This window comes from Pseudorca crassidens, chromosome 3, assembly GCF_039906515.1.
Source record: "Pseudorca crassidens isolate mPseCra1 chromosome 3, mPseCra1.hap1, whole genome shotgun sequence".
Taxonomy (NCBI): Eukaryota; Metazoa; Chordata; class Mammalia; order Artiodactyla; family Delphinidae; genus Pseudorca; species Pseudorca crassidens.
The window spans coordinates 167768845-167788691 of NC_090298.1; the positions used below are offsets into that span (position 1 = coordinate 167768845).

At 57.7% G+C, this 19847-nt stretch overlaps 1 protein-coding gene across 3 annotated transcripts in view; it reads left to right on the forward strand.

The window, feature by feature from the left end:
* MLLT1 (MLLT1 super elongation complex subunit) overlaps window positions 1-19847 on the forward strand; it is a 130697-nt gene that overhangs the window by 99313 nt on the left and 11537 nt on the right. For 2 of the 3 annotated variants that reach the window (XM_067734037.1, XM_067734036.1), the window contains exons 4-5: window positions 12946-13089; window positions 16255-16380. In XM_067734037.1, the coding sequence (XP_067590138.1) occupies window positions 12946-13089; window positions 16255-16380 (270 nt within the window). The remainder of the gene's footprint in view (window positions 1-12945; window positions 13090-16254; window positions 16381-19847) is intronic. The other variant, XM_067734038.1, reaches the window with a different exon arrangement.

A 19847-nucleotide genomic window follows, 5' to 3' on the forward strand; every position in this document is an offset into this window, starting at 1 on the left:
AAGCTCTGTTGCCTTTTTTTTTTTTTTAAGTCTTCATTGAATTTGTTATGATATTGCTTCTTTTTTATGTTTTGGTTTTTTGGCCGGGAGGCATGTGGGATCTTAGCTCCCTGACCAGGATCAAACCCACACTCCCTGCAATAGAAGGCAAAGTCCTAACCACTGGACCGCCAAGGAAGTCCCCCATTTTGCCTTTCTAATGGGCAGACAGTGGTAGCTCTCTTCAGTAGCTTTATTGAGATATAATTTATATACAATATAATTCATCCATTTGACTGTACGTTTCATTGGTTTTTAGCATATTCAGAGCTAAAAACATACAGTGCAACCATCACCACGAATTCCAGAACATTTCCATCACCCCAAAAGAAACCCCGTCCCCATTAGCAGTCACTCCCCATTCCCGCCTCCACAGCCCCTGGCAACCATTAATCCACTCTCTGTCTCTGTGGATTTGCCTGTTCTGGATGTTTCACATAAATAAAATCACACACTCTGTGGCCTTTTGTGACTGGCTTCTTTTATTTAGTGTAATGTTTTCAAGGTTCATCCATGTTGTAGCATGTGTCAGTGCTTCATTCCTTCTTGTGGCTGAATATCTTCCATTCAGAGTGGATCACCTTTTGTGTATCCATTCATCGGCTGATGGGCGTTTGGGGTGTTTCCACCTGTTAGCTGTTTTGTGAACAAGTTTTTCTGAGCCTATATGTTTTCATTTCTCTTGGGCATATACCTAAGAATGGCATCGCTGGGTCTTTCGGTAATGCTGTGTTTAACTTTCTGAGTGGCTGCCAGACTGTGTGGCATAGCAGCTGCCCCATTTTACCTTCGCACCAACAACGTCCGAGGTTCCAATGTCCCCACATCCCGGCCCACACTTTCTGTCTCTCTGATTACAGCCATCCTGGTGGGCGTGAAGTAGTGTCTCATTAGATTCTGATTTGCATTTCCCTGATGGCTGATGACACTTAAGCATCTTGTCATGTATTTATTTGCAACTCATATATTTTCTTTGGAGAAGTGAAGTGAGTGTTCAGAATTTTTGTCTTTTTTTTTTTTAATTGGGTTAGTTTTTTTCTTATTGTTGAGTTTGAATAGCTCTTTATATACTCTGGATACAAGTTCTTTATGTGGTACATGATTTATAAATATTTTCTCCAAGCCTGTGGTTTGTCTTTTCATTCTCTTTAACAGTATCTTTTGCCCAGCAAAAGTTTTACGTTTTGATAGCCCAGTTTATCATTGTTTTTTCTTTAATGGCTTGTGCTTTGGGTCTGGCGAAGGGAATCTAAAAACCCATGAGTTTTGTTTTTGCAGGCCACCCACTGGCAGCGTGTTGGGAAACAGCTGTTTAAAGAGGCAGAAGGAAATTGCCTGTAGGAAGATGGTATCTAGAAGGCGATGCCATTGTCATTTATTCTTTGCAGTTGAGGGTTTTTAGAAAAGTTTATTTATTTACAGTGAGGAGGGGGAATTGCTTTTCTCCTGTTTTGGGGGTGTTTTTGTTTTGTTTTTGCTGCAGTTTCATTGATCTATTCAAGCAACAGATATTTACCGAGTCTAGGACACAATGAGGACCAAAGTGGATCCGGTCCCACGTCTGGTGGAGCGCCCAGACCGACAGCGCAAGAGGTGCTGGACAAGCAGGGATGAGGGCAGCGAGGTCAGCACCAGTCCTCAGTGCTGCCAGCGCGTCGCAGGGACCCACTTAGAAGGGGGCGGGGGGGAGGTGCCGAGAAAGGTTTCCCTTAGGAAGCCAGGCTTACTCAGAGCCTTGCGGGTGGGTGGGAGTCCGCGGGACACAGCGGATGGGAAGACACTCTTCCTGGTGAGGGTTGGGGCCACGCGGGTTCAAAGGCAGGCCGGGGTGGGAGGGGCGAGAGCGTTGGGGGGCATTGGAGAGATCAGCCCGGTTGTGTGTGATGCGGTCACGCTCGCTGTGTAAAAGACCCCTCAGGCCCGTGCGCGGCAGGTGGGTGTGCTCTAGACCCTCAGCGAGGGGTCGATCCCTCTGACCCCTCTGGGTCCATCTGCCTCTTTGCTCGCGAGATCTTTCGGCCTTGGCCTCAGACTCCGCGGTGAGGCGCCTCTCCCGGGCCTGTCCCAGGTTGTCTGGTGGCAGCACGGTCACATGACTGGGCAGACCTGGCCCAGGCCTTCCTGGGAATAACTCAGTGGCTGACAAGCGGGAAGTACTTGTCCGTGTCCTGGGGAAGCAGGGTCGGTGTCTAGGGCTCAGGGGCCCTGAAGTATCCACGTGAAGGGGGACTTGGGGGCTTGGTCTCGGGTGGGAGCAGGTGCGGACGAGCTGATCTCATTTTTTTCTTTTTCAAATTAAAGCTGGTTGCCCCTTAGTCCTGAGTTTCTGGCTTGGAGTGATTGGTGAGACCAAGAGGAGAGAAGAGGGTCAGTGGCAGGGTGGGGATGAGAGGTCATCTGAGTTCAGAGACACCTGCTCTGTCATATCCCACGTCGGGCCGGCGGCCCTCGCTTGTGCCCTGCAGACGTCTGTTAGGGAGTGAACGCTGGCCTGGGCACACATGGGTGTGGAGCCCTCAGCTGGGCCATTTGGGCTGTGAAAACTTCCCCGAAGCTGACTTTGGCCCCGTTTCCTCTGGTCTCTGCCCCCCTTCATTGTGAGATGTACCGTCCGCTTAATGACACACTTCGGGAGGAGAAAGAGAACACATCCTGGGTGCCTGCTGACTTCAGGACACAGCCCGATTTTCAGAAATGCAGAACGTGAAGAAGTTTACTCTGGTGGCTTCTGCTAATATTGGACATCCTCCCTGCCCTCCACCCCGCCCCCAGCAAGCTCTTGTTGGACACTGAGCGCTCACCATCACTGACTTAACGTGACTTTTCTCAGATGCCGTTAGCTGAAGTCACAGAAAGGGCGTCTTGGTACGTTTTATTAGGAATTTTGCGTGGTTTTATTCAGAAAGGATTTTTTGTTTGTTTGTTTTAAAGTAAGTTGAAACAGCGAGGCCGGCTTCTGAGCCGGAAGCCCTCAGAGGCCTCGTCGTTGACGTTCCCGCTGACTTGTGCTGGGGGGACGACAGTGTGGGCAGCGTGGCAGAACCAGCGACATGTTGTGGGCGGTGCTCTGGCCCCCAGGTCCTCAGCCCCCCTGGGCAGAAGCGGCTCTGGGTGCCTGGCTTGCTGGTGGCGGCCGGTCGGGCTTTCCCCACTTGCCCTCAGTGTGGGTTGAGACGGCGGGCGAGAGTGGGTCTTGAGTGATTAGGCACTCGCCCCTGGTGGGACCACCAGCCCCGCACACCCCTCGGCTCCCAGGCTCTCTGGGGCCTTGCTGGGTTCAGGGGGCGGGCAGCCCTCGGCTGCTCTGCACCGGGGACAGTTGCTGGTCGAAGCAACGGGGGGGTCGGCCCCACTGGTGGATCCCCGAGGAGCCAGGACAGAGGGGACAAGATGGGAGGAGACCAGGGAAGAGGTCAGGGGCTGCCAAGTTGTGACAGGCCGCGTGGATGCCGGCCAGCTGTGCCTCGGTTCATCTTTCTCTGTAGCATCCCTCTACTCCTCCGTGTGGGACCCCAGAAGCATCTGCATTTCCTAGAGGGTGGGTGTGGAGCCCCGGAGAGGCACGCCTTGAAAGAGCGAATGAGTGAGAGAAGAGGTGCGGCCTGACCCACTTGTGTAACCGAGCCGTTTACACTGTCGCCCCCCAAAGTGAGGGGGGTGCAGGCAGTGGGAGGGGCTTTTCCACATCAGCCCGGGTGCTCTCCTGGATGGAGCTTTGGCTCCGGCAGCCTCAGTCCCAGGTTGAGAGCTGATCCGCGTTTTTGCATACCTGGCTCTTGTGTCTCTTTGTCTTGACAGCACTGGGGATGGGGGCGGTCTTAGATGGGGGGCAGTGAGGTCCAGGGAGGAGACCAGCGAAGCCTGGGTCCCTTGGGCTCCAAGCACTCATGGGCTCGTCCCAGGACGCCTCACCCTTTCTTCTTTTTTGTCTGTTTTGCTCCAGGTTTCCTTGCCAGATTGCCATTTTACGTGTGTGTTCGTATTGCTGGCTCCTTTCTCACCCTTTTTGGTGTTCGCTTGGGGCCTAACCATTGTTAGGGCTCCAGATAATAGAAGCTAACTTTAAGCATAAAAGTATTTGTTTCCATACAAAGCTCTTTAAATTGTAGTCTTTGCCTTTCTGCTACCTTGTTTTAATTTCTAATTGATTATCAATACACTGATATATTCAGAATATAGGTTACCCAAAATTCAGACGACACTGAAGCATGCAGAGCAAAAAAAAAGCGAAACTCTTCCCTTTCCATGTCTCCGTCCCCCAGCGTCTTTGCTCCTAAGGGGTGAGTGGTGGTGTGTGTCTCCAGCCGTTCCCCCGTGGGTTTTACATTTCGTGTGTGAGTGAGGCTTTGCTCTAGAGCAGTGGGCTTTCCCCCTGTCCTGGATTTGTGGGTTTGCTCTTGCTTTCCTCCACGGGCAGCAGGGCTTGGAGCTTGTCCACGTCGTTGTGGAATGATGACCAGCGTTTCTGGGGTCTGTTACTTCATTTCACAGGAGAGGAAGCTGGAGCAGGAACTGGTGGTGTCACCTGCATGATGTCACCTGCTCGATGTCCCCAGCAAGTGCAGGAGCCAGCGGGCTCCGGAGTCTGCCCCTGGGTCACTGTGTTCTGTCTGAGCCTCCCTCAGTGGGCATGCACCATTATGTTCAGATGTCAGAGGTACATTTTCAAGGAAAGAGAATGTCCCTGGCACCCCTGACCTCCAGCCGGGCCATCCTGACTGGCATCTCGGTGGTTTGCCTCTCTGGCTGTCTCCCGCAGCACTGCAGTGACTGTGCCTCGTGCAGCCGGCCCTGGCAGGCACCGAGGTCACCCGCGGGGCGGCCTCCTGGCCTCCTGGGCCGCCTGACAGCTGCTGCCCATGCTGTGCTACCAGCTAGTCACAGCCGCTCCTCCTGCCTTCCCTTGTGCACCCAGAACCCTGGGGGTTTATTTCCTCCTCTCACCGAGGCTCAGAGAGGTGGAGTGGCGGGTCCAGTGCCACACAGCAAGGCAACGGTGTGACACCCGGGAGGTCTCAAGACCCCAAAGCCCACGGTTTTCAGCCCACATTGCACTGCTTTCCTTAATGCTTTTTAAAAGTTTTTTCTCGTACTTCTAACTGCAAAGGTGATATGTGGAGGCTGCGAGGAATCCGGGTCTCCTCTCCAGCCTGTTTCCTTGAAGTGGCCACTGTCACCACTGTAAGTCACCTTCCAGAAACAACATCATCTTCTGTGTGTATGTGTTTGAGTGAGTGGGGGGGAGGGGGAGGGAGAGAGAGAGAGAGAGATGCAATTTCAAACTGAATATCTGTGGACCCTGCTGTGCTGGTACCCACAGCTCTGCCGAGTTCTTCGCGCTGTCTGCTTAGCGAGCCCCTCAGCTTAGACCAGCCATCATGGACCTGCCCTCCCCGGCTGAGGGCCACCGTCACTCCTGCGGGCTGCCTCAGTGGCCCTCCCTGAACACTTGTTTACTAGGCGGGTAGACTCGATCCTGGCAGTGGGATTTCAGGCGTTGCTTCCCTCGCTGTGTCTCCCGGGCGGTCTGCGATTCTCTCCTGCCGCCTGGAAGCCCCGTTCTGGTCGGCCTGGGCTGGGGACCCGCGGGCCAGGCCGGAGGAGCTGAGTGCACAGAAGCACGGGGTCTGCACACGCCCGAGGCTGTGGTGTGCCGACCCGGTGTCCGGCCTTTATTGGTTCCGTGTAGCATTGGCAGTTGATTAAATGCCGCAAAACCTCAGTTTCCTTGCCCGAGGGGCAGTGAGAGCAGTGACTAACTCTCAGAGCTTTTGCAGGATGAAATAAGGCGCTGAGTAAAACCTGCCGCCTGGCGCCTGACCCCAGGGAGGGCTGGCAGGGCTGCTGGCGGCAGGGCGGCGGCAGGGGCGGGGGGATGGGGGAGACGTAAACCTGCGGCCACGGAGGATCTTGGGGACAGTGGGAGGGTGGCCGCGGGCCTGCCTGCACCCTTGTCCCCAGTACCAGGATACAGGCAGCCCACGTAGGTAGTCAGTAGATGCTCGAATGCGGAGCTGTGGGGAAGGCTGGGGGTGCTAGGAGTGTATATTTAAACTTTTAAATATAGAAAACCAAGAAACAGATGCAGAAGTAGAGAGGGCAGCAGAGCAAACCACCACATAGCGCCCACCACCCAGCTTCAGCACTTACTCACCTGCAGGCGGTGCTGTTCTCATCTCTGCTCCCAGCATGTCTTTTTTTTTCTTTTTCTTTCTTTTTAACATCTTTATTGGAGCATCGTTGTGTGTTAGTTTCTGCTATATAACCCAGCATGTCTTGAATCAGGTGCTAGGCATCCTATTTTTTTCTACTCTGTAAATGTTTCAGCCCGTGTCTATAAAAGATAAGACTCTTGGGCTTCCCTGGTGGCGCAGTGGTTGAGAGTCCGCCTGCCGATGCAGGGGACACGGGTTCGTGCCCCGGTCTGGGAAGATCCCGCATGCCGCGGAGCGGCTGGGCCTGTGAGCCATGGCCGCTGAGCCTGCGCGTCCGGAGCCTGTGCTCCGCAACGGGAGAGGCCACAACAGTGAGAGGCCCGCATACTGCAAAAAAAAAAAAAAAAAAGATAAGACTCTTTAAAAACAAAACAAAACAAACAAACCTAAAACAGTATTATCAAATCTAGAAATTAATAAATCAGTAATTCTTTAATATTGTCAAATATCCAATAATATCAGAGTTTCCCTGTCTCACGTATATATATTTTAAATAATTCGTTCACATCAGGATTCAAATAAAGTCAGTACGTTGCTACTGATTGCTGTGTCTCTTAAGCGTCTTTAAATCTTTCTCTCTCCCTTTCTCTCCCTTGCAAAGCACTTTCAGACGCTGTATTGTGGTCCCATAGGGATGTTGCTGACTACAGCCCTGTAAACTGCCAGTTAGGTCTAGAGCCATGGTCAGATTCAGGTTTACCTGGTTGTCCTTTAAGCTCAGCATATGCGAACCCCGGGGCCTCTCACAGGGAACGTGGAACAGGCCCGAGGGACCAGGGAGGGCAGAGGATACAGCCCCAGGGTCCTCAGGAACCAGGGGTCCTCCTCGGCTAGTGAGGCTGCGGGAGCCTTCCATTTGACCTGGAGGTCCTCTGGGCCAGCCCTGCCAGCTGCAGCAGAGGGGGGCCCTGGAGATGGCCCCGGGGGTGGGTTCTGAGGTGGTGGACGGGGCCCAATGCAGAACTTCAGTCAGCCGGCCCAGGGCTGGGGGCTGCTGGCCCGGACAGGCCCCGTGGCCCGCACTCCCCATGCAGTGGACAGATGTGTGTGCTGCCGGCTTTGGGCGCTGACACCAGTTTGGCCAGTTCCTCCGCATCTTAGTTTGCTGAGGCTAGAGAGGGATGCTGGCCAGTGGCCAGTGGCCCAGGGCCTGGCCTGAGAACCCCTGAGGCCGGCCTCGGGATCCCGAGGGTCCAGGGGTCCCACTGGAATGACTAAGTATGTTAGTTACTCTTGGGATTGCTACCCTGCACACCTTGAACTTGGCCACCCCTCACCTAGTGTGCTGCTGGCTCTTGGGGTGCCGTAGTGCTGCCTGCCTCTTGGCTTTCTCAGGAGGCTGGTTTCCTGGGGGCTGGGCAGGAAGTGGTCCGCCACCCTCTTGGAAGTTCCTAAGCCTCTCAGGCCCCAGGTCTTGTCCCGAGGGAGCTCTGATCATCAGTGTGCGCTGGGGCACATGCTGGGTGCTGGGGGAGGCCCCTGCCCAGCCCACATGCCACTCCCTGGCTCTGCTCCTCACCGCTCACCTGGGCATCCCAGAGAACTCCTGGGCGCTGTCTCGGGCCAGCGCTTTGCCCTGTTTGGTTTGTGTGGGTGTGAGAAATGCTCCAAGAGCCAGGGGTTCCAGAGGATACCGCCTGCCTGGAGGGCGTCCTGGCTCCCTGCTGACCGGCCTCTTGGCACTGGGTGTGTGCTCTGCCTCTGGTTCAGTTTATTCATCTGTGAAATGGGGACAGTAAGAGCACCTGTGCTTGGAAGAGTGCCTGGCCTCAGGGACACTCCACGGAGTTACGTTACAGAGCAGTGGGCGTCATGGCAGCATCGCTGCTGCCCTGAGGGCTTCAGGACACTGGAGACCCTCCTCAGCCCTGGTCGTGCTGTGGGCACATGGCGGGCACCCGTGAAGTTTCTGTAGGACAGACGAGCACATGGGTACATTCAGCATACATGGGTGCTTGCTCAGCGCTGCCCCATAGGAACAGAAGGGATCCCTTTGTCCAGAAGCGTGGTGGAGAGAAAACAGACATGCATCCTGTGGACCGTGACAAAGGCTGTGATTGGGGATGATGGTCAGAGGAGGCCCTCGGAGGGAAGCCATTGGCGGGCTTTAAAGGAGTGGGTTGGGGATGAGCCGGGAGCCGGTTCAAACTCCATGGGTTGAGAGGAGGCCGCAGCAGAAGCAGCTGGGTGGTAGGGGCAGCGAGTGGTCCAGAGGAGACGAGGAGGGGCTGGCTGAGGGGCCAGGGACTGGGGGAGTGGCTGGACCAGCCTTGCAGCTGCACCACCAGGCTGCGGCTGGTGGGGGGTGGGGTGGGTGAGGGGGTGTCACCCAGAGAGGGCAGAGGCAAGAGGAAGTCCTGGTTCTGAGCCTCGGGCGCCCAAGTTTGGCAGCGGGGGTCCCATGTATGGGCTGCATCTCCACGTGCCCTCGTCAAGCCTCCGCTTCTTCCTGGTGAAAACAGTGGTTTCCGTCTCTTGATGGCGCAGAGCTGAGCCCTGTGGCTGTAGCTCATCCTCCCACCTTTACAGGTAAGGAAGCTGAGGCTCAGGAGGGCAGGCCTTGTGCAGGGAGAGACGAACCCCAGGCCCAGCCTGACCCTGTGCCCTGCAAGGGGGACAGCCAGCTGTCTGCTGACCTCCCCTTGCTGACACACAGGTGCCCTCAGCCGAGTTCCTCCTCCTAGCCTGTAGCCTCACTGCCCTATGTCCACTCGGAAGGTGACCGGGGAAAGTTGGAAGCACCTGCAGGAGTGGACGGGGTGATGGGATGGGCCCCTGGGAGCTGTCTGTGGCCTGCCGCCTCCTGCCTGCGTCATCTTGGAGCAGATCCCAGGCATCATCATTTCACGTGTCAGCGCTTCAGACTGTGGCTCTAAAAGATAAGGGCTGCTTCTTATTTTTTTCTTTCTTTTTTTAAAAAAATCAATTAATTTACTTTTGGCTACGTTGGGTCCTCGTTGCTGCGCACGGGCTTTCTCTAGTTGCTGTGAGCGGGGGCTGCTCTTCATTGCGGTGGCTTCTCTCGTTGCAGAGCGCGGGCTCTAGGCGGACGGGCTTCAGTAGTTGTGGCTCGCGGGCTCAGTAGTTGTGGCTTGCGGGCTCTAGAGCGCAGGCTCAGTAGTTGCAGCACACGGGCTTAGCTGCTCAGTGGCATGTGGGATCTTCCTGGACCAGGGCTCGAACCTGTATCCCCTGCATTGGCAGGTGGATTCTTAACCACTACGCCACCAAGGAAGTCCCAGGGCTGCTTTCTAGTAGTGTAACAGTACCAGTGTCACGCCTGCAAATTATCGATTTTTTAATCCCCAGCCTAAAGATCTTTCCTGTCTGAATCAGGATCTTGGCTGGACCTGCACATTGTCATTCAGGCGGTTGTCTCCTAAGTCTCTTTGAATCTATAGATTCTCCTTCTGCCTTCTTTTTCTTTTTTTTTTTTGTTTTGTTTCTTTGCACTTTATTTGTTGGAGAAGCTGCGTCATTTGTCCCGTAGAGTTTGGTACCGTCTGCCTTGTTGCTGCTTTCGTCCCCGTGGTGTCTGCATTTAGCAGTCTCCTGATCTGTGTCTTCCCTGACAACGTGCACTTGAATCTGGAGGTGAGGTCTTCCCGGGAAGGGGGTCCGTGCTGGTGAGGTTGGCAGGGTTAACAGACAGCGCCTGGGTGACCGACCTGTCAGGAGTCACAGATGGGTGGTAATCTTGTTCCTTCTTCCTGTAGTAGCCGGGATACGTTTGTGCCATTTACCCCTCTTATCGTCTGTGTGTTTACCTAGTGGGAAAGCGGGACAAACGCTCGCTTCCACCCGCCTCCTTTGTTTGCCAGTTTCAGGCCCTGCTCCCAGTCTCGACAGACGTTCTGCCGGCCAGAGGCTGTTTATTCCCCAGCACACGAATCTGTGCTCTCTCTTCCCCAGCCTCAACCCCCGTAGAGCCCTCTGCCCCCAGGATGAGGCTCACCCTCTCAGTGGCGGCCAGGGCCCTTCTCTCTGGGTCCCCTGCTGCCACTGCTGTCCACCCTCCCCTCCAGCTGCAGCCACGTGGGCTCTCGGGGTCCCAGAGAGGACACTGTGGCCTGTGGTGCTTCTGTGCACCCTCTAGCTGCTCTCCAAGCCTGTCACAGCCTCCATGGGCCCTTCCTGGCCCCTCCCCGCCCCCACTGTTGGGTCAGGCCCCTCTCCAGCAGTGGTCACATTTCATTCTTTTGGCGAATATGGAGCGCCTCCCCAGGGCCAGCACCTGGGGAGGGGGGTGCAGGACAGGAGTCCCCACAGCTGCTGCCTCCAGGGGTTCCCAGCTTGGTGGGGACACACACCCAGTGTGACAAATGCCTCCATATGGGTGGACACAGAGGAGGGGCACTGGCTGCATGGAGGGGCGTAACAGTGGTTACCAGGGGCTGCTTTCTCTTCCTTAACAAGAAGTGGGAGGCAGCAGCTCTGTGGCACTAGGGCTGCCCGCCTGGGGTGCTCTCGGCTTCCCTCCACACTTGTGCCGTGGCTGATGCCGGCCTGCAGGTGTACCGTGTACTGTCTCACAGTTAGGCAGGAAGAAGAGAAATGCTGAGACTTTCTTGCACTTTTTTGATTTGGAAAGGAAAGCCCTCCCTAGGCTGACCTCCCTTATCTCATCGCCTCAAACTAGGTCACTGTCCACCTTGGACAAGGGGACTGATTTCCAAGTCTCGTGCAGATGGGCGAGGCAGAAACCTATTCTTCCTGGGGCCAGGGGCCAGGGGAGGGGCCGGGTCGGTGTCGGTGGCGTCAGGTTGGCTTGAGAAGGCCTGGCAGCTCCTGGAGGGCAGGGTCTGCGGCTCCATCGCGTGACAGATGCACCTTCTACCTTTGTGGCCTGGATGGGGGGACAGAGTCATCTAAGTGCAACTGCAGGACCTCACTCCTGTCCCCTTTGTTCAGAAGCGGGCGTGTGGCCAGCCAGGCTGCCGCTCCCTGCATCACCAGCTCACCACGCGCCATCTGCCCAGGGATGGCGGGGCGGCCGGGGCCCTGGTGCACCACCGCAGGAGGAAGGGGCAAAGAGAAGCCAGCCCGGGAAGTGCCAGCGAGAGGGCTCAGCTGCCCTGCCCCTCCTTCCTGAGCCCTGCCGAACCTGCCCTCCTTCCTCACCTCCTGTGCACTGCTGAGAGGCTGCCACTGGCTCCCTGTACTCCTAGTTTTCTTTCTCCCACGGATAGCACTTTAAAAAATTGGGGTGTAATTCACATACCAGGAAATTCACCCTTTTTAAAGCACACGAATTTGGTGGTTTTAGCGTGTTCACAGTGTCGTGCAGTCATCACAGTTTTCTAGTTCCCAGGACAGTCTCATCATTCCAGAAGGAAACTTCATCCCTATTTGCAGTTAGTTTCCACGTTCCCCTCCCCCAGCCCCTGGCAACCATGAAGCCACTCTGTCTCTGGATATGCCTGTTCTGGACGCTTCGTGTAAATGGAATCACGCACTGCACGGCCTTTTGTGTCTGGCTTCTCTCACTGACCATCGTGTTTTTGAGGTTCATCCACGTGGTAACGTGTCAGTGCTTCATTCCTTTTTGTGGCTGGATACCATTCTGTTACATGGATGGACCACAATATGTTTATCCATTCACCTGTTGATGGACACTTGGGTTTGTTTCTGCTTTTTGACTATTGTGAGTGATGCTGCTGTGGATATAGGCGTACAAGTTTTTTGGGTTTTTTTGCTTTTTTTTTTTTGCGTTACGCGGGCCTCTCACTGCTGTGGCCTCTCCCGTTGCGGAGCACAGGCTCCGAACGCGCAGGCTCAGCGGCCATGGCTCACGGGCCCAGCCGCTCCGCGGCATGTGGGATCTTCCCGGACCGGGGCACGAACCCGTGTCCCCTGCATCGGCAGGCGGACTCTCAACCACTGCGCCACCAGGGAAGCCCAGGCGTACAAGTTTTTATGTGAATGTGTATTTTCATTTCTTTGGGGTATACATCTAGGGGGGATATGTGGGTCATGCAGTTACTCTGTATTCAGCATTCTGAGGAACTTTCATACACTTTTCCAGAGGGACCACCATTTTACCTTCCTGCTAGCAGTGCACCAGGATTCTGGTTTCTCCACATCCTTGCCAAGGCTTGTTATTTTCCTTTTTTAAAATAATTGCCGTCCTAGTGGGTGTGAGGCAGTATTTTGTGGTTTTGATTTGTACTTCCCTAGCGGTTAATGGTGTTGAGCATCTTTTCGTGGGCTTATTGGCCGCCTGTATGTCTTTGGAGAAATTTCCCTTCCAGGAAAGGGGCCGGGGGTTGAGGCTGCAGGATCCTGGTCCTAGAGCCTGGGGTCCGGTCTCAGCATTGTCGCTGAGCAGCTGTGTGTCTTGGAGCGTCGTCCTCCCCGTCCATGGGCCGAGCACTGAGGGTTGAGGGGGATTGTGTGTGCGGGACTCCGCACACCATCGGCAGGACTGCTTCATTAACCAGCTGAGAATATCATCCTGATGATCTTTATTTCTGTCGTGGTGCCTGCTTTGCCGCTCCGCAAATAGTAAGTTGATTTATTTTGCATGAGCGGAGCGATGGGGAGGCACACACACACACAGAGAAGCAGATGAGGGTCCGAGGGGACGGGGGGCAGGCCCGGCGGCAAGGAGTGCCTCCGCCTGGTCCGCGGCTGCCCTGCAGCCTCCTGCCCAGCCCTCTGAGTAGACTTCCTTTTGTTTTCTCTGTTTAAGGAGGAGCCACGGAAGGTTTGCTTCACCTACGACCTGTTCCTGAACCTGGAGGGCAACCCGCCCGTCAACCACCTGCGCTGTGAGAAGCTCACCTTCAACAACCCCACCGTGGAGTTCCGGTACAAGCTGCTGATGGCCGGCGGGGTGAGTGTGCCGCTCCACGTGCCCCAACATGGCCCCCAGCGCTGGGCGGCCCTGGTGCTGGGGGCACCCGGGGCTCTCCAGCGTGTGGTTGGGCACCCAAGACCCAGAGGGGCAGGTTGCACGGGTGGCGCCCAGCAGCTTTGGATGGGACCCAGGCGCCCTGAGTCTGCGCTAGGGTGTTGTCCGCTGCGAGTGACTAACTAGTCTCTAGTTACCCTGTAGCTTCTTGTTGGCTGTGGGCAATTAGCACTGTCCTCCATGGAGGTGAGGCGGGGTGGGGGGAGGGGGCAGGCATGGGCGCGAGGCCAATCTGTCAGCTTGGAGCCGGAGCCAGTTTTAACCAGATCAGCAAGGCCTCGCGGGGGCGTGTCATGGGGGGTGGGGGGAGCAGCCCCGGCTCTGTAGGGGCTCCCTGCTGATGCGCGCTCCTGGCGGTTTTGTCCTGGTGACACAGGCTCTCAGAACTTAGGTCTCCGTAGCAAGTTGTGTGGCCAGTGATCCCCCTGCACGTGGCAAGGCCTTTGGAGAGCTGGGTCGGGTGCTCGGTCGTGGAGGAGGACTGGACTGCGCCGAGGGCGGTGGGCTGAGCACACGGACATCCCGAGCCTGGGATGGGGGAGTCGGGCTGGGGGCGCGAGAGCCTGTGTGTGCGCACGTGTGTGTCGTCGAGGCAGGCGCACCTCCCCAGTGCGTGCAGGGCACTTGGCTTGGGTTTCTTTGGCTCTGGGGAGCAGTCCCTTCCTGTTCACTTAATTCAGTTGGGTCTTTCTATAAACTTTTTTAATAATATGAAAGCAATCACGTATTCATCGCAGAATACGTGATTAAGTTACGCTGTATTCCTAGCAAAAGATTAGCGTGCGATTCTAATCTAGCACATGATGGCTGACGGAGTCCAGTCACAGAGCCGGGAGGTGCAGCGTCAGCTTACACAGATGTTGGCCCTGAGTTTGCTGGGTTCAGCGGTCCTCCCCCAGCTCTGCTTCTCTACCTTATTTTCGCTGCCAAATATTTTCCAAAGTATTTCCCAAGGTGTTCCCGGGTGTTCCCCCAAAGCTTTCACGGTCACCTCTCTTTGGGAGACAGACACACAGAGCGTCCACGGGCCTCTCAGAGTCCCAGGACCCAGGCACCGAGACCTTGGCTCCCCACGTAAAGTTTTTTTTTTTTAACCTTTAGAGTCACATGGGAAAACTGGTTGTATCATTTATAGTCATTTATTTTATTTTTTAAAAACTAAAACGTTTTGAAATTTAAAAAAAAAAAAGATGTTTTCTTTGCTCTGAGGAGATGCAGGTTCAGTGAGCATCATCTAAACACATAAAACTGGAGGGCAGGAAGGAGGAGGTGCGCAGGGGCGGGGGAGGGAGGTGGGGAGGGCAGGCGCGGCCTGCAGTTTGGGAGGGAGGGAGGGAGGCCCGCGAGCTGCCACCCTGTGGTCTCTGCTGGCTGCTGTTCTGGCCCTTTGGGGCTGCCTGGAGAGCCGGTTGGCTGGTCAGGAACTTTGTCGCCCTTTGGGGCTGCGGGCTTCACGCCCCAGGCTGATGGCAGGGCAGTGCTTTCTGGTCCTAGGAGCTGCCCGAGACCTTTATGGGACGGTGGCTCCCGAGCCCTGAGTCCTGGTCCCTGTTTGCCATTCTGGGGCTCTGGGTCCCAGTGGCGCTGCCTTTGCCATCCCGTGGCGGATGGGCCCGGAGCCTGCCTGCATTGACATTGATGTCGGCGCTGGAAGCGCAGGAGGCCAGCGCAGGAGGAGCGGGCCGTCGGTGAGCCCACGAGGACTGCTTTCTGTGCGGCCCCTTCTCCCGGGGTTGCCTGAGCCCTGTCGCTCCTCGCGTGAGGCTCAGACACCATCAGCGGTGACCTGAGCTGCTTCCCGCTGTGCCAGGCGGTTGCCCGGCCCCTCAGCTTGTGCCTCATCCTTTGCCCCGTCGGCAGTTGAGCTGCGCAGAGGTAGAGGCTCCTTCAGAGGCCAGGGGTGAGACGGGTCCCCGTGGAGCCATGTGCCCCAAAGGGCTGTCACAGACAGGCAGCGACACGGGAGGCCTCCACGCGTTGTCCTGGGATAGGGTTGGTTGGGGACCTTCATTTGAAGGGAGAGAAGTTGCAGCGAAAATAGAAGAAAAAGGTCTGTGGGTGGACGCACTAAGGCATCCCGTGGCCCCGCCGTTCTCCTGGGCTGTGCTCTCCGTTGCTTCCCTGTGGCCTGGAGTGTGCGGGTCGCCAACAGCGTGATCCCGGGCCTGGTGGGGCAGGCGGCTTCTGGGTGTCTGGTTCAGAGCGTGGTGGTCGGACAGGCTCCCGTGAGCAGCACCGCCTCGGGCTCCGCTGCAGGGCTTGGAGGGCAAGGGGCTCCACCGCCCTCCTTTCAACCCGGCGTCCCCGCAGCCAGGCGTGACCTTGGCCCCCCCCAGGTGAAACGCTGGTTTCTCGGGGAATCCCAGGCTTTCAGGGTTACTCGTGGGGCTGTTCTACCAGGCTAAATGCTTGCTTCTTTCTGTGTGTGTGCGCTTTATTCTTTTGTTCTGTCTCATCAGCGTCTGGAAGGCTCCCTCTGAGCGCTGACTGCTACTAGGGTCAATTTGCGGTGTCAGTATTTCGAGGACTTGCCCGCCGCCTTCTCCCCCTTCAGCCGGGGCCTCGGGAGCCTGGCTGGAGCCGGGCAGGTGTTTCCCCGTGCACCTCCTAGCAGGACCCTGGACCCTCCCTCCTCTGGGCCCTCCCCCCCACCCCCCGCGCCCACCCCACGCAGCTCTCCTCTGGCCTGGCCGCACTCTCCCTGTCTGTCCACCCCGCCCGCCTCACGGTGGAGGAGGACATCGGGCACACACATCCCGCAGAGGTTGCCCCCTCTGCCGCAGCTGCCTGCTCTGGGTGTCGGGCCGGCTTCCCGCCCATGCCAACCGTGCTTCTGGTCTGTCTGCACCGCCGCGTGTGGGGCAGCTTTGGCCACAGCTCCGCGTCTTCTCGGCCGGCCCGGCCCACCGCGCCCAGCCATCCTGGGACCCGGCTTCTCTTCGCTCTCTGCCCGGCCCCGCTTGGCTCCAGCGCTCGGCACTCGGCCCCTCCCGGAGGGAAGCTCCGCAGGCCGGCTTCCTCTTGCCGATCGAATTTCCAGCCTGCCTCCTTGCTCGTTGATAACATCTGTCTCTTCTTTATCACTAGGTGATGGTAATGCCCGAAGGAGCAGAAACGGTGTCCAGGCCCAGCCCCGACTACCCCATGTTACCCACAATTCCACTCTCTGCCTTCTCTGACCCCAAGAAGACCAAACCGTCCCACGGCTCCAAGGTTAGTGAGGCGGAAGGCCCAGTCATGTGGGAGCGCTGGGGCCCGGTGGCGGGGCCTGGGCTCAGGGCGCCCCTCCGCAGAGCTGGACCTTCCGTCCCCGGACTCGCTCCCTTGGCATCCTCTCTCGGAGCACATCTCTGTGCTCCGCCCGGCTGCTCTGCCCCTTCATCAGGAGGCTTGCCCTCCTGAACCGCTCAGACAGCCAAATGATCGCAGGTTCTTCCCCCGTTCCTCTTGAGGCCAGAGAGCCTGCCCCGTTCTCCCGTCCACCGAGTCTGAGGGCCTAGGGCCACTCGGACAGAACCCCAAGAGGCTGGCGTGGCTGGGGGCCGTGGACAGAGCGTGTCCACCGCTGCCTCCTGGGCGTTACTGGCACTCCCCATCCGTAGGGGCTGGCGCTCCCTCCCGCGGCTGCTCCAGGCTCCGCTTCCTTCTTTGGCAGCAGCTCTGGGCAGAGAGAGCTCGCCTGGGGGAAGGGCCGGGTGGAACCATGTGGCGGAGCCAGCTGTTTCGCCTCAAGAAGAAACGTTTCCTCGTCTTCTCTCGGCCAGCCAGGCAGGTGGCACTCTGCCCTCCCGACACCTCTCTCTCTCAGCTGTCCCGTAGTGGCCTCCGGAGCCCTCGGGCTGGTCCCGCAGTGGACCTGGAAGCTTGTGGGCATGTGTCCTACGCTGCAGCCACCTACACAGCTGTGTCCCCGAGGCCAAGCTCTGCCTGGCTCTCAGGGCAGCTGCTAGTCGTTCGCCACCAACCCTGCAAGTGTATCCATTTCTCATCTTGGCAGTTTTCTTGCTTCACTCCCTATCGGGTGTCGGGGGCCTGGTTGAGGTGGACAGGTTGAACTCTTGGGCTGTCTTACAGCCTTATGCTCATCAGCAACCTTGGAGGAGGGCCACGTCAGCCAGGCAAGGTCTTTCTGGCACTTTCCACAAGGCCACTAGGTCTCTGAAATCCTCAGATCTGTCTGACTTAAGCCCTCTGGACGCGTGAGGCCAGAGTCTTCAAGTACAGAGTGCGGCTCCAGGGTCTTCCCCTCACAGGACTCCTAGGTCTTTCCCTGAACCTCACGGGACTTGAAGAAAAATTCTTGCTAACGATCTTGGCAGCTTCTCCGAGCCACCCACGGTTTTTCGGAAGTCGGTGCAAAATAGGAAGAGTGGGAACTGCCATCTCTTCTGTACCTGTTGCTTGCAAGTCACCTGAGAAGTGCCCCCTCCCAGGTGGTGAGGACACTCCAGTGGCCGACAGAGCTACGTCTGCTGGGGGTGCTGGTGGCATCTCTTGCTGAGGTCTTTGAAACCCCTGGGACCCCCCCAAGCCAGTGGGTGTATCTGCGAGGCTTGGGCGGCCTGCAGGTAGGGTCCTTCCCCTTCACCCCTCCCGGTCCAGCATCTTTCTGCAGCCCCTGAACGCTGTGACATAGGGGGTCCCTGCGAAGGTTTCTGCTGATGGCTCTCTGACAGACCCCCTCTGCCCATTGTCACAGTCCTGCCTCTGAGTCATCGGCCTCTTCTTCCAGCTGAGGAAGCACCGGCTCTTTCCCCCAGACGGATTCTCCACTGCCTGGACCTGCAGAGGCTGACTGGCTGGACCGCATGCTCCAGGCAGAAGGGCCAGGAGGGAGGGGCGTGGTCCTTGTAGGGCCTTGGGGCCGCTGGAGAGTCTGGCTGTTGCAGCCCCAGGTGGATTGGTCCCTGTGGTTCTGTTTCTTCCCACAGACCCCCGGAGGGTAGCTTGGCAGGCAGGAAGTGGAGCCTCCTAGGAGAGGACCGGGACCCCCTGAAGGCTCACTGTGCAGGTGGCTGTTCCCTTTGGTCCCGCCGCCCCCTGGACTCGTGCGCCTATAGCTTCAGGGCGCCCTGCCTCTCCTTGTCTGATGTCAGCCAGTCGGCCTGGTGGGCTTTTCTCTAACACTTGGTTCTTAATCATTTTGGGTCCTCGACAGCTTTGAGAACATGACTGCAGTGGAGCTTTGCCCCAGGAACGTCTACATTATGCTACAGACGTAGTGTGTGACTTCAGAGGGCCTGTGCTCTTGGGTGCCCGTACAGCGCTCCGGGTGAAGAGCCGCCGCTCCTTGGCCCCTGCTAGTTGGGCAGGCCCTGGACAGCGGGGAGGCTCTGCCGCTCCGGGCAGGGGGCCGTCGGCAGTCGTGCCCATCAGGGGTGCTCCGCTGCACCTCTCGGGGCTGGGACTGTGCGGCCCAGGCGGGCTCATGGGCGCTGCAGGAAGAGGCCAGGATGGTGTGGGAGGTCTCTGCTTCTTGCCTCCCTCCTTGGGGGGACAGCGTGCTGGAGAGTGGAGCCCCCAGAGACTGGCCCCATTCCACACAGCAGCCTCCCAGGGGTGCCCCTTTACACAGGCTTCTAAAGGGGTGCTCGTGGTGTGAGCACCCCTTCCTGCTGCCGTGGTGACGTGACGGCCGGGGCCAGGGCACAGGGCCGACTTCTCTCCAGGGAGGTGGCAGGAGCCCATGGCCACGTGGGGCTGGCCCTGAACCTTTGGCACTGGTGTGGGTAGTGGATCCGCAAGAAAACGGGGACTCCAGTAGGTCAGAGGTGGTTCTAGGCTGTGCCGTCTTTCCCTGTGGCTCTTTGCTGGGAGGCTTCTGTCGCTGGACCCTTGGAGACTGTGAGCGCAGGAAGCAGAGGCCCAGCTGCTGGGTGTTCACCTGGCTCGCCCGTCCCTTCAGCACTTGGGGTGAGCTGGTAGAGGGAGGCTGCTTTGGGGGCCCCGCCCAGGTGGGCCCCTGTGGTCTAGCTGCTGGTGGTGCCCAGCTGTGCACCTGTCCCACAGAGTTGGGGGCAGAATCCTGGCAGCGGACGGCAGCGGGCACCTGTCCCGCAGCCCTGGCTGTGCGGCGAGGTGGTGATGCGGTGTACACGGTGTTGGCGAGGAGCAGGCCCGCCAAGGTGTCAGACGGGGCTCCTGCCTGGGGGCGGGGTGACTGTGCACTCGCTGTCCACCCTCTCCGCCCTGCCCACCCTGCACTGTCGCCTGGTGAGGTAGGTGGTCTTGCTCCTGCTCAGAGGGAGCGCAGGCGTGCAGGCTTGGAGGCCACCAGCCCGCCTTCCCGGCGGCCCGGTGCAGGGCCGCTCACTGCCTCTGTTGCCGGTGGGAGCCCCCCTGACCTGGCTCATCAATGCCAGAGTCCAGGCTCCACCCTCAACCCTCGGTTTCCGAGGCGGAGGTTGAGGCATTGCACATGGTTTAGAAAAGCTGCCCAGGCGGCTTGGGTTCCGGGATACGTCTAGGAGCCGTTAGTCATGCGCAGTGCCTGGGAACCTGGCAGGCGCTCAGTTAATGCTCAATGTGGAGATTAAAGGGCGATCAAAGAGCTGCGGTGCTGGCATGCATTGGGGCCAGGCCAGGCCGGGCCGGAGCCGGGCCTTACAGGCAGGGTGGGGGCGACCTGGGGAGGCACGTGGCTCTGGTGGGGACAGAGGAGAGGCCCCGCCTGCTGGCGC